The sequence below is a fragment of the Antrostomus carolinensis genome, unplaced genomic scaffold, assembly GCF_000700745.2.
Source record: "Antrostomus carolinensis isolate BGI_N321 unplaced genomic scaffold, ASM70074v2 scaffold24066, whole genome shotgun sequence".
In the NCBI taxonomy this organism is placed as follows: Eukaryota; Metazoa; Chordata; class Aves; order Caprimulgiformes; family Caprimulgidae; genus Antrostomus; species Antrostomus carolinensis.
Genome location: NW_010320121.1, coordinates 1 through 10,930, shown reverse-complemented (window position 1 = coordinate 10,930; position 10,930 = coordinate 1). Strand labels below are relative to the sequence as shown.

At 47.1% G+C, this 10,930-nt stretch overlaps 1 protein-coding gene across 1 annotated transcript; it reads right to left on the bottom strand.

The window, feature by feature from the left end:
* Positions 1-5,343, bottom strand: DENND11 (DENN domain containing 11). Its single transcript, XM_010169512.1, has 8 exons — positions 5,249-5,343; positions 3,947-4,105; positions 3,176-3,329; positions 2,777-2,915; positions 2,182-2,313; positions 1,843-1,993; positions 1,295-1,363; positions 1-196 (listed from the first exon to the last, which is right to left on the bottom strand). The coding sequence occupies exons 1-8, from the start codon at positions 5,341-5,343 to the stop codon at positions 1-3; spliced, it is 1,095 nt and encodes a 364-aa protein (XP_010167814.1).
* Between the last annotated feature and the right edge of the window lie 5,587 nt (positions 5,344-10,930).

The window sequence follows — 10,930 nt, the reverse complement described above, 5'->3', positions numbered from 1 at the left end:
TTAAGTGCAGCAGGGGTTGTCAATGACTAGCATAACATCAATGCCATACACTTCCAGCAGGTCCATAAGGAAACTTCGGTCCCCCTGGGGATCCAGGCCCATGCCTCGTGCGTGGTCAGCTGTCAGCGTCTTGTCCTGGCTGGCCGACACCTCCATCAGTGTCTGGAATATGCGGTTGTTCTGCTCCATGAAAAACCTGTAGGATAAAGTCAGCTGAGATGATGGCATTGGACCCCCAAAAAGAGCATATTTACCAAGCAGGCAGCAGAGTCCCAGAACTGCATGTAAGCCCCTTTAATCATAGATCCCACCTTCTTGGGTGATGCTGTAGTAGTTTTCCCTCCACTCTATGGATGACCCCGAACAAACAAAGGTAAAGCAGTAACTTTTAATTTACAGCAGTGCTTCTGTCTGGCTGATTTATGGTGGGTATTTTGCTCTTCAGCAGCGAGCCACGTTATCAGCTACTGTGTACTTTTTGGTAACCGAGTGGTACATCACACATACACCTCCCGTAAGGCAAAGGAGGAAACAGTGTTGTCATCCATCTAGTAAGTCATTGGGTAAATAAAGTCTCCATTACTGGTGCAGAACACAGCAGTGAGAGCTATTTCTTGCCCAGTGCTTTCCTAGGAATGTGCAAGGCTGTTCAGAGCGAGTTCTGACTACATCTGTGAGCTCAGTGATCAGAGTTGTGCCCCAACAGCCCTTTCCACAGTTTCATCCATTACTTCTCACCTGCTGCAGACTGTGAACAATAGCAACTGGCAGTGAAGGTGGTAGAGGTGTGGTTTTCATCTAATTCCATACCTCAGACTCTACACCCAGTTCTGGTTCCTCTGTTTGCCAAGTACAAAGCCAGCCACATCAATGGGCCAATACTTCACATGCAGGTCTTAATCTCTACCCTGTACCTCCCCCAGCATGCTACGCTGCCTGCTTCCCACAGACATTGTCCTTTCCTGAGCCAAATGTTCTGGCATGAAAAGTCCTATGGTGTTTATGATTTCAAAAATGAGAGGGGATTCTTGCATTGCTAATGGTGTTTTTAAAATTCCCTTCTCACAGCACTTAGAGACCCCAGTGGAGACTAATATGGCTGCATTTGGCTTCTCAAATTGAAAGGAAGATGATCTGAAGAGCAGCTGGTTTGGTTCTTGGATCCCTAGAGGAAGAGAGCTGACTATGGAACTACGTTAACCGTGGTGTTTCATAATATGCCAAACCAGTGCAACATGAAATCAGTGAAAGAGGCTGATCAGTGACCAACTAAGTATTAGAGGTAGCCACTCACAAGATGAAAAGGTCCTCTTCACAGGAGCTACAATCCTCACCCACTTCTTGAGAATACATTAACATCTGCCTGAGAGAAGGGAGACATATGAAATGCACATACCTACAGTGAACAGCAACGCATTAGGAGAAGACAAGGATTACAACTTGGAGACCATTTTGGAGACATTTCTTGGAGACCAATCAGACTAACACTGTTGCCCCGATACCTGAGGCAACAGGTTAGTCTTTATAAGGAACTGGACTAGAAATCAGGCTATGTTTTCAGTTCTGCTACTGATCAGTGGTGAACCAATGTTGAGTCACAGCCTCAGCTTTTACCTGCCCCATCAGCTCGCTGGCAAAGTAATCGTACATGTGCAGAGTGCCCAGGGGCTCTCATACCAGTCAGCTACAGTGGAACCTTAGTCTCAAAGAGATGAGCTGAAGCAGTGGGAAACTTTTAAAATACTAAGACAAAAAGGAAAGTACAAAGGAGCAGTGTCTTCTTTATCCCACGTTGCACTGCTCTCCTAGCAGGATCAGGACCACACAGATGTCTATTGTTACCTCTGGTCATTGAGCCGTCGATACTTCTCTTTGTCAGCGTTGTTAATTTTCAGGAGTGGCTGCAGATGCTCGTGATGTGTCTTCACATTCTGGTTGTCCACGTAGACATCATAGAGATCCCGTTTCTCCTCAAAGATCTTTTCTGTTGTACCTGCCAAAATCAGAGAAGATTTTCAGAGCAGCATGTTGCTTTCCCAGCAGACCAACTGCTCTCTCCTGCTTTCATAGTTAGTCATTCCATGCACATCCTATTTCTCGTCAGTTCTATTCCATGACTGGTGTCTCAAGACATTTTGCAGCTTGAAGTTAAAAACATCACGCCTAATCCATCATACTTACAGGCCACATATGATACTTCTGTCTCCAGCATTTCTATGTCTGCCACATTCACATAGAAGAATGGTTTGGACTCTGGGACAGTTCCTCCAAGACCAGGCAGAGAAACATTGGCAAGGCAACAGCAGCAATACACTGCAGACAAGAGAAGTACATCCTGAGATGCTTTCAGTATTCCCTCAAGAGCATTCTGAACCTCGCTTACCTAGTTCTCCTGGACGCTTCTATAAAGATAGAGCTTTTAAATGCCCCTGAACACCAGAACTTCTCAAGTGAGAACATCCTATTTTGGATAGGAACTAATCGGTTCTCCCATATGAATCCCATGTTCTGGATTCTGCAGATTCACTCAGCACTCTTATTTTCCTGTGTTGTCAGGAACTGTATTTGACACTGCCAGGTACGTCCTTACCCGAAAGGCCTGAAGAAGAGCATTTTGTAGGAAATGGGTAAACACAGGATGAACAGTGTCTTCATAAGGAATGGCTGCAATGGATTCTGAAGACCTGCACAATGTCTGTCCCCGCAGTACCCACAGGCTTTTCTGCAGTGCTTCAGCCTACTAGATCAGAGCTCTGCAGTGTCCCTGGAAACATACCTCTATAGCAGACAACTCCAACTGGGGGTGGTGAAAATATCAGTATGCGCTTGCGCAGCAGGGCAAACTTCCAGAGGACAAGGATCTGCTCACCAAAGAATTTGATGAACTGAGACATACAGCCAGCAGGGTGTGTGATCTGCAGGTGGAGGGAAAGGGAAGAAAACAGCTCAGAGGTGAAACAGGGACACATGCACAGATGCTAACTCTAAATGTGGGAGCAAGACCAGCGCACAGCAATGAGAGAGAACTGCAGCTTCCAACAGTCCAAGTAACAAAATCTTATCTAAAGCAGCCCACAAAGTGCTGGAGTGACTGCTTATATAAAGAAGTATGAGACACCACCAAGGAGCAGCAGCACACTGCCCATTCCTGCAAGTCTCAGAGCACCTGCCTCACCTTCATCTCTGGGTACATGTATCTGTGGATGGATGGCAGCCAGTGGACAGGTTGCTGAGAGGTGGCAGTGCCCTTGCTATCAGGGAGAACTCCTTTCTTGTCATCATAGAATGCCTCTAGATGGGAGTAGTGCCCTGGCATCTCCAGCTGGTGTCTAGAAAAGAAAGGAAAAAAGGGAAGATCTGTAGAGTCTCCAGACTTATTTAGTGCCTTGACCCAGCCAGCATCTGCTTTCCTAGCTCTGAAAGGAGCCCTGGGTGCCTCAGTTGCACGGACTTATCCAGGAGGGCAGCCAAAGCCTCAGGAGTAACACCAGCTTTCGGTGCAGCCAGAGAACATGGGCAGGACTGAAGCAGACAGCGAGCTGATGTATGCATAGGAGTGATCCTGCTTAAAATATACTCAGGTAGGAACAGTTTTCCCTTCTACCATCATCATTTTCCCTGCCAGGCTCACTCAACACAGCTGAGGCACACACCTAGCCAGGATCACCATCACAGGTTTACTAAGTGCCTTTTGTGAGCTCTTCTTACGCTCTCAACTCTCCCCTTGACACTTATGTCCCCTGTTAGCAAGGAACAGACTGCTGCCAATCAGTTCCTTGTTTCCTTCCTGTTGTGAACCTGTAACTCTTCCTGGAGTAGTCATTCAAGGAAATCATAGCTCAGCATTGTAGCCAAATTCTAACTCATGCCTAAAACCACTCTCCATCGAGGCAACGTTACCTCTCCCAGGCAGGGAGTGGCCAGTCCCATTCCCAAGGGAACTTACCTGACCTGGTTCTCCAGGAAGTGCATGTACCTATACAGCAAGGTATAGGAAGGGGAGAGAATCCCCACAGACTTCATGCGGGCACCACGCTCTAACTCGCTCTCCACAGGCATGTTGGCAAAGCAGGCCAGGCCAAAACAGAGCCCCTTCCGGAAATAACTGGGGACAAACATTTGACAGAAAGGTTAATGTTAAAAAGAGAGAGGGGAAGAAAGAAAGGTAACTGACCACTAAAAACACTGATTTGGGAACACAGTTCCTTCTTTAAGGAACTCCCTGAAATGCCATCCTGCTATCTGAAGGACTGAGGGCAAGCCTTGGGTGTCCTAGCCTTCTTGGGAACAAGGCAGGACGTTTAAGGCAAGAGTTCCCAGGATTTCCCTACCAGCCACATCACACGAGTAAGTAAGTAAAGAACATGGAAAACCAACCAACAGAGGATTCAGGACCCGGTGAATGCAGCATCCTTAACTTTTCTTCTTCCAAGGAAGAAGAGCTCGCGGTGCAGGAACTTGTGAGTATAGTCTTAGCTTAGTAATATTTTGAGTGCCCACACGTGGAGGCATACTTTAGCTGAGTGCAAGGGTAAGTTCACATGTCTTTGAGAAAGTAACTGTTATTCCTGACCAAAAGGAATTGTGACACTGCAGTTCATTGCAAAGCATTGCTGCATTGCAACACTGGGTTAGTAAAAGGATGGGAATGGTGAAAATGCCTGTCTTATGTCTTTCCACTGAAGGAAGGAGCTAGCGGAGAAGAAAGGGAGCAAGGACTGTGAGTCACAACATTTAAAGGATCCAAAAGCACAGGCAGAATTAAGAACCTTTTTCCAAGTCTAGTTCCTGCAAAATCCTTCCCATTTCAGTTTTGCCATTCTCTCTCTTCACCCTAGGCCTCTGCTGATAGTCCCAGTAGTGGCAGTGCAGTATGATTTGCCCAACTGGCAATAAAATTTGCACACCACTGAGAAGCTGCCCTGCCCCATTGCTCTCCACAGCCAAAGCTGTCATACACCAGATCCCACACAGCTAGCTGGTACTTGATGCCATGTTGAGAGTATCTGAAGGGTATCTTTGGCTCAGCTAGATACAGTTTAGCAGCACATTTATGCAGGAACTTAACTTCTTCTGCTCTGGCAGGGGGATTATACCAGACGATCTTCTGAGGTCCCTTCCAATCCCTAACATTCTGTGATTCTGTGATTCAGAGATGGTATTTTTCTTGGATGTTCTGAATTAAGGGATGGTGGTGTAGATGTATAGCTAAGGGAAAGAAGCAGTGTTATAGGTCAGACATACTCACATGAAATCTGACTGGATTTTGTGGGACCCGCTTGCCATGGATTTGAATTCCACGCCTTCCAAATCAATATCTTGGGGTAAACACCACTCTACCATGTTGCCTGCAGAAAAGCAAATTTATTTGGGTAAACATGGACACAGTACTCATTTCTAAAAGGCAAACACCAGCAACAGCAAGTTGTTGCTTTTACATCACTGGGATGCCAGTAACAGCGCACTAACGCAACTCCTGAACTCCTAAGTTGTCTCAGAGGGTAGCTGACATACTGTATGCCACATATCTCTTGCAAATGTTACTTGTTGCAGCACAACGCCCAGATATTGCCCAACTTTTTGAGCTGTCTCTGAAGCTAGTGGTATTTTGTGGGTTTATCCTTTATACGCTTAATCACAAAGCTGCTACAGTTTTGCCTGACAGTGATGAGTTATGGTATTAATGCTGTTCCATTCACGCTGTCGACATGAGTATCCATAAAGAAAGAACCCCAAGGACAGACTGCTGCTCTTTAGGATGAGTTCCTGTGATAGCTCATACCACCATCAACATCCTCCTGTGGCTATGCTTGGCAGGCTGGTCAAACAGAAACCCCTAAGCCAGCATCCCAGTCATCACTACTTCTTCCCTGGAATCTCTCATAGTTTGTTTAGCATAGGAGGAGTTAGCTCGAGCTTTATATGGAGGCTGAGGTGATCCAAGTACTGCAATGTTTGTGCATGCCAGAATAACCAAACAAAAAAGCACAGAAATTACAAGCTAGATCAAGATTAGCCAACATCTGTCACTTGCCAACCCAGTTCAGTGGAAAAGGCCACCTGAGGAGCCTGATCCTGGAACAGATGATATCAGAGAAGTCACAAAACGTTCCTAGAGCTCAGGAAGTCCTGCCCTGCTGCTGGCAGGTTTACCACGGACAAAAAAGGGGGACGTCTCATGCTTTCCCATGCCAGCACTTCAGAGCCTAACCTACTCGTCTGGACCCTCCCACTGCGCCAAGATGTGCTCCAGGTTTACCCACAAGTTCCTGTTGTCTGTCAGCCTGCCCATAGCAACAGCATTTGAAGTAATGCAACTTCATTTTAACAACAAAGCAAGCAAACATTGTTCAGTATAATGCAATGACAGATGCACCATGACAATGCTTTCTACTGGCAGTCCTTCCAGCGCCCTTTGAGGTAAGCATCCCAGCTGTGCTTGCAGGGACAATGTGCGTTTGGAAGGACCTTACACTCAGCTGAGACTTTTAGAGATATTTAAACATGAGGACTCATTTCTGAAGCCTGTCTGTGGTGTCATTACTCATACTGCACAAGTATACGCAGGCACTCTCTCGCACAGGAATTGGGCTTAGCTACTGACATTTAAATAGGCTATTTTTCTTCTCACATAGATGCTGTATTCAGCAGACCTCCCCCAACCCTGCCTGGCGAGGACTTCAAAACAACAGTGTTAAGCGTGGCAACGGGAGAGGGTTTGCATCCAACGAACCACTTCTAGTCCACAAGAAGACCTCTCCCACAGAGCCAGGCTGGCTGGGGAGCAGCAGCAGCCTCGTGATCCCAAGCACAGCTCTGTGCAATCACATGTGAAACCACAGAGCTCTGCTGTCAAGCGTCTTCGCCTCTGAGGCGTGTGAAAGGCTGGCAGAGAAAGCCAGTGACATCATGTCAGCCTGCGCGGTCCCCTGTAGGTTTTGCATATTATATATAGATGTTGGCTTTTGTTGTTTGGGGTTTTTTGTGTGTGTCTTGGTTTTCTTTTTAAAGGCACCAGACCCTTACTTGAAAGAGTGAGGAAGTCAACTCTTAAGACTGTTGCCTTTTAACCACAAAATTGTGGTTAAGGCCAGATCCGCTTTTAAGTCTTGCACTGCAGAGAATCACTTACTGGTCATTACCTATGGATTAACAGATCAATATGCAAGAGCACCATCGAGCAAGGGAAACTGCTTGAGTTTGTTCAGTTTGGTCACAAACACTACTGTCAGGTATAATAACTGCTATAGAGGTGTTGAAGTGGACACGGCCCAAACAATGTCTGTTCTGCAGCAGGAAGTAAGGAAAGGACGCCTTGAAACAGGTCCTCAGATCCCTACCCTGTGTGTAACCACAAAGCCAACTGGCATATCACGCAGCTGGGATCTGTCACCAGCAACATGCACCTGCGCGCCTGGCAGCTCCCCACACCACCTTGCCCTGTGAACGTCCGGGCGACGTGGCAGCCGGAGAACAAACGCCGAGATTAAAAAAATAATTAAGAAGGTTGGTCTGGTGAAACAGTAGAGCAAACAAAGGAGAGACTTCACCCAGACACGATAGCGACTGCCAGCCTGCCCCAGAAACCGGAGGAGGAGGAGGGAGCAATGTTATAGAAAAACAGGAAGCATTGCCCCTCCCCGCGCAGAAAGCAGCGCTCGTGCATGGGAAGCTTTCCAAGTGAGCATCACCCAGGGTTAGAGAGCGGGCAAGTGGTTTTGCTGAGAGTCAAACCTGCAGATCTGGAGATCTCTTGGGAGCTATCTCCCAGCTTCAGGCCAGGTCAAAACCACCACTCTCAGTTTCTGGTGTGCAAAGTTAAAGATGTTCTTCTTATTTTCTCTCCCCTGGATTTTCACATCCTTACAGGAGCTATGATGGCACTAGCATCTGGTGGTCACCACCTGGCCCTCCTCACCATTAGATGTTTCCCAAGATCTTCAGGGTTTCCAGCTGTGCAGTGCTACCATGTTGTGCTAGGACACAAGAAGCAGGAAGTATGACCTAGATGTCACGCTGGTTCTGTTTCTTGCACAGAAGAAATGCAGGACAGAAAAACAGAATATTTGTGTGTTCACTGGTGCAAAACAGATTAATTCCTTGTCTCCCTCCATTACTCACATCACCCTTTAAGGCTGTGTGGGACCTCCACAAGATTGACTGTCATCATCTCCATCACAGAAAAAGGGCTAAGAAGGCTCAGCCTCTTTTCGACTATTCTGATCTGACAGAGTTGATGTGGCCATGGACTTTGCTTCATCTTTCTTTATCTCCCTCCCAAAGCAAAATTTATTGTTCTATTTTTTTCCACTTGCTTTACCCAAGACAAGTATGAGTCTTGGAAAGCACACGTGCTCAAACCTAGTGCCAAGTACGTCACGCCTACCAGATGTATCGCCGTTGCTGCCCAAGATAGTGTTGGGTCTTCTGTTACTACCTGCCTGAGGGAACACTCACACTAGGAAATTCAGCAGCCTCATTAAAGCCCCCTGTGACCGTGCTCTTTAAGGGGCAGTGTTTGTGCAGACCTGGTGCTCACACTTTCTGAAGTGTCAGAGCATTTCCAACTCATCACTCCCTCAAGAAGGGGACTGCCAAAGGGCAGGGAGCAATACAAGGATGGCATGGTTGGCTCCTGGGCTGCCACCATTCTGCACTTGATTTACAGTTCACTTCCTGCATTAGTGCAAGAGCCGTCTTTGTAATAGTGCTGAAAAAAGCTCCTTCTCTAGTGCCACAAGATTCACCATGCTGGAGCTGAGGACAGCACCACTGATTTAGCAGCTGCCTCTGGCTCTCATGTTTGGCCACTCACACGAGCACTGACAGAGTCTCAAGGACACCGGAACCATAACAGTGGCTTGGCAACCCCATAACCTGCCTTCGTAAACTCATCCCATGCAACTTCTAGATACACTGAGCTTGTCTGCTTCAAGTCCTTCTAAATTTAGGAAGAAAGCTGTTATGTTCTTTATTAGTGTAATAACCACTTCATCCTTCTACAGTAAAACATCTCTCACCCAGCTGCTGCCTGTATTTGAGTAGACGTTACGTGGTGCAACTACCCTCCCAGCCACCACCAGAAATTCTGCCTTTCACGTGCCTGAGCAAGCTACCAAAGGAAGTCTGCTGTGCTTTTCCTGGGCAGGAACAAGGTTTCCAGCTCAGACACTGACTGGATGATCTCCTTTAAGTCACAGAGAAGGACCAGATACCCTTATGAACATTACAGAACTCCTTCACACCATCTGATGTGGTTGACCCAGGAATACCCAGATCCTCTTTCTGACCCTAGCAAGTTCACAGCGCTGTGACTTCAAGATCTTTTTTCCAAGTCCACATCCTCCATAGGGCATTTTGCTGTCCACCTGTGATGCTGACATTTGTTGATGTGTTCTTCACGGTCTTATCATGCTCCTTACATTCAGCATCCATGCTGAGTAGCAGCAATAGGCTGATTCTTCCTGGACTTGACAGACTACAAGGCTGATGACACCCAGCATTAACTGCACATCAGATGTGAGAAGAGCTGTTTCCCAGCTTTCCCTGGACTTCATTCAAAGCAACAGCTGGTTCAGACAAACTCCTGAGAAAGCTCAGCTTTCTGCCAACCAAGAAAATCTCACCATTTCGTAGAAGGCATACGCTCTCAGACTGAAAGACAACCTGCTGTTGCTGCAGTCATCCGGACTCTTCCATGTTTTGGATACTTAGGAGAAACATCTCCCTTTTCCATCTCTTGTTGGAAAGATGACATCCAATCTCAGTCCCTTCCAATGTGAGTCAAGAGTCTCTGAGTCAAGAGTCTCTGACCTCTAGACTGAAGCCACATGTCCCCTCCCTGGAAGTGTTTAAGGTCAGGCTGGATGAGGTTTTGAGCAACCTGATCTAGTGGAAGGTGTCCCTGCTCATGGCAGGGGGTTGGAACTAGATGATCTTTAAAGTCCCTTCCAACCCAAACCATTCTATGATTCTATGGTGCGGTATGAAATGGGTAGCTTCTTGACAGCCCTTTGGTGTTTCAGGACATAGTGGCCATACTGTTTGGCAGTGTGCATTTCTGACAGCACATCACACTTGGGGCGTTGTTCTCTTCACTACTTTCAAGACTGGGATTCAGTCTTCACTTCCTGGACCTTCTTGTGAACATGATGTCAGTTACCTCCCCTTCCACTGAAAAACCTCACTGTGCTTTACAGAGCTCTTTTTTTGTGTCTAGTACTTTTGCTATGGATTTGCTAAGACAGTGTCTGTCTACAGAGGAAAGAGGATCTGGATGCAAATGGGCTCCTGCACTTCCCAAGCTACTTCCTAAACTTTCTGATCATACCGAGACTTTCAGCACTGTCCCACTCTTGCTTTTGCACCCCAGGTTGGTGCCGAAAGACCCAGCGATCTGTCTTGGGACATCAGACCCATAAGCACAGTACCTGAGTTGACAGATGCGAGGTGGGTGCTAACTTTCTCTTTATGCCATAACATCCTGTTTTGTGGATCCCGCTAGAGCAGCAAGATTAAGAAAAAGATTAAGAAGTTAAGATGTTTTCTGAAACACTGATTTGCAGACTTAATGAATAACCTCTGTCAGTAAAAGAAGTTCTACAACACCAAAGTCCAGCAGTGACGAGGGAGATGGATATGGCAGTGAATGGTGGAAAATATGTTGCCCGTCTCCTCTGCCTCCCTGGATCACAGCACTCCACTCCAAAGCACTGAGTCCCAGAGATCCCACCAGAGGCCAGCCCCGAAACACACAGGTCACCAAGAAATACATAGGGAGCTCCTGTGGCCAGGAATCATGCCCCGTGTGCCTGACAGATGTATGCCTGCCTTAACTGCCATCCATCGCCGAGGGCCGCGGCAGGTCTAGGCCACGGAGCCAGGAGGATGCTCTCGAGATGCTGCCAACAGGTTGGTGCCCCCCAGGCAG

Excerpts from the sequence above, each read along its gene's own strand:
- DENND11 (XM_010169512.1), bottom strand. The coding sequence starts at position 5,343 with ATGGTAGAGTGGTGTTTACCCCAAGATATTGATTTGGAAGGCGTGGAA. Across the intron at positions 4,106-5,248 it reads AAAATCCAGTCAGATTTCAT|TTATTTCCGGAAGGGGCTCT; the intron begins GTGAGTATGTCT and ends GTTTGTCCCCAG. Across the intron at positions 1,364-1,842 it reads CGACGGCTCAATGACCAGAG|GCAGATGTTAATGTATTCTC; the intron begins GTAACAATAGAC and ends CCCTTCTCTCAG.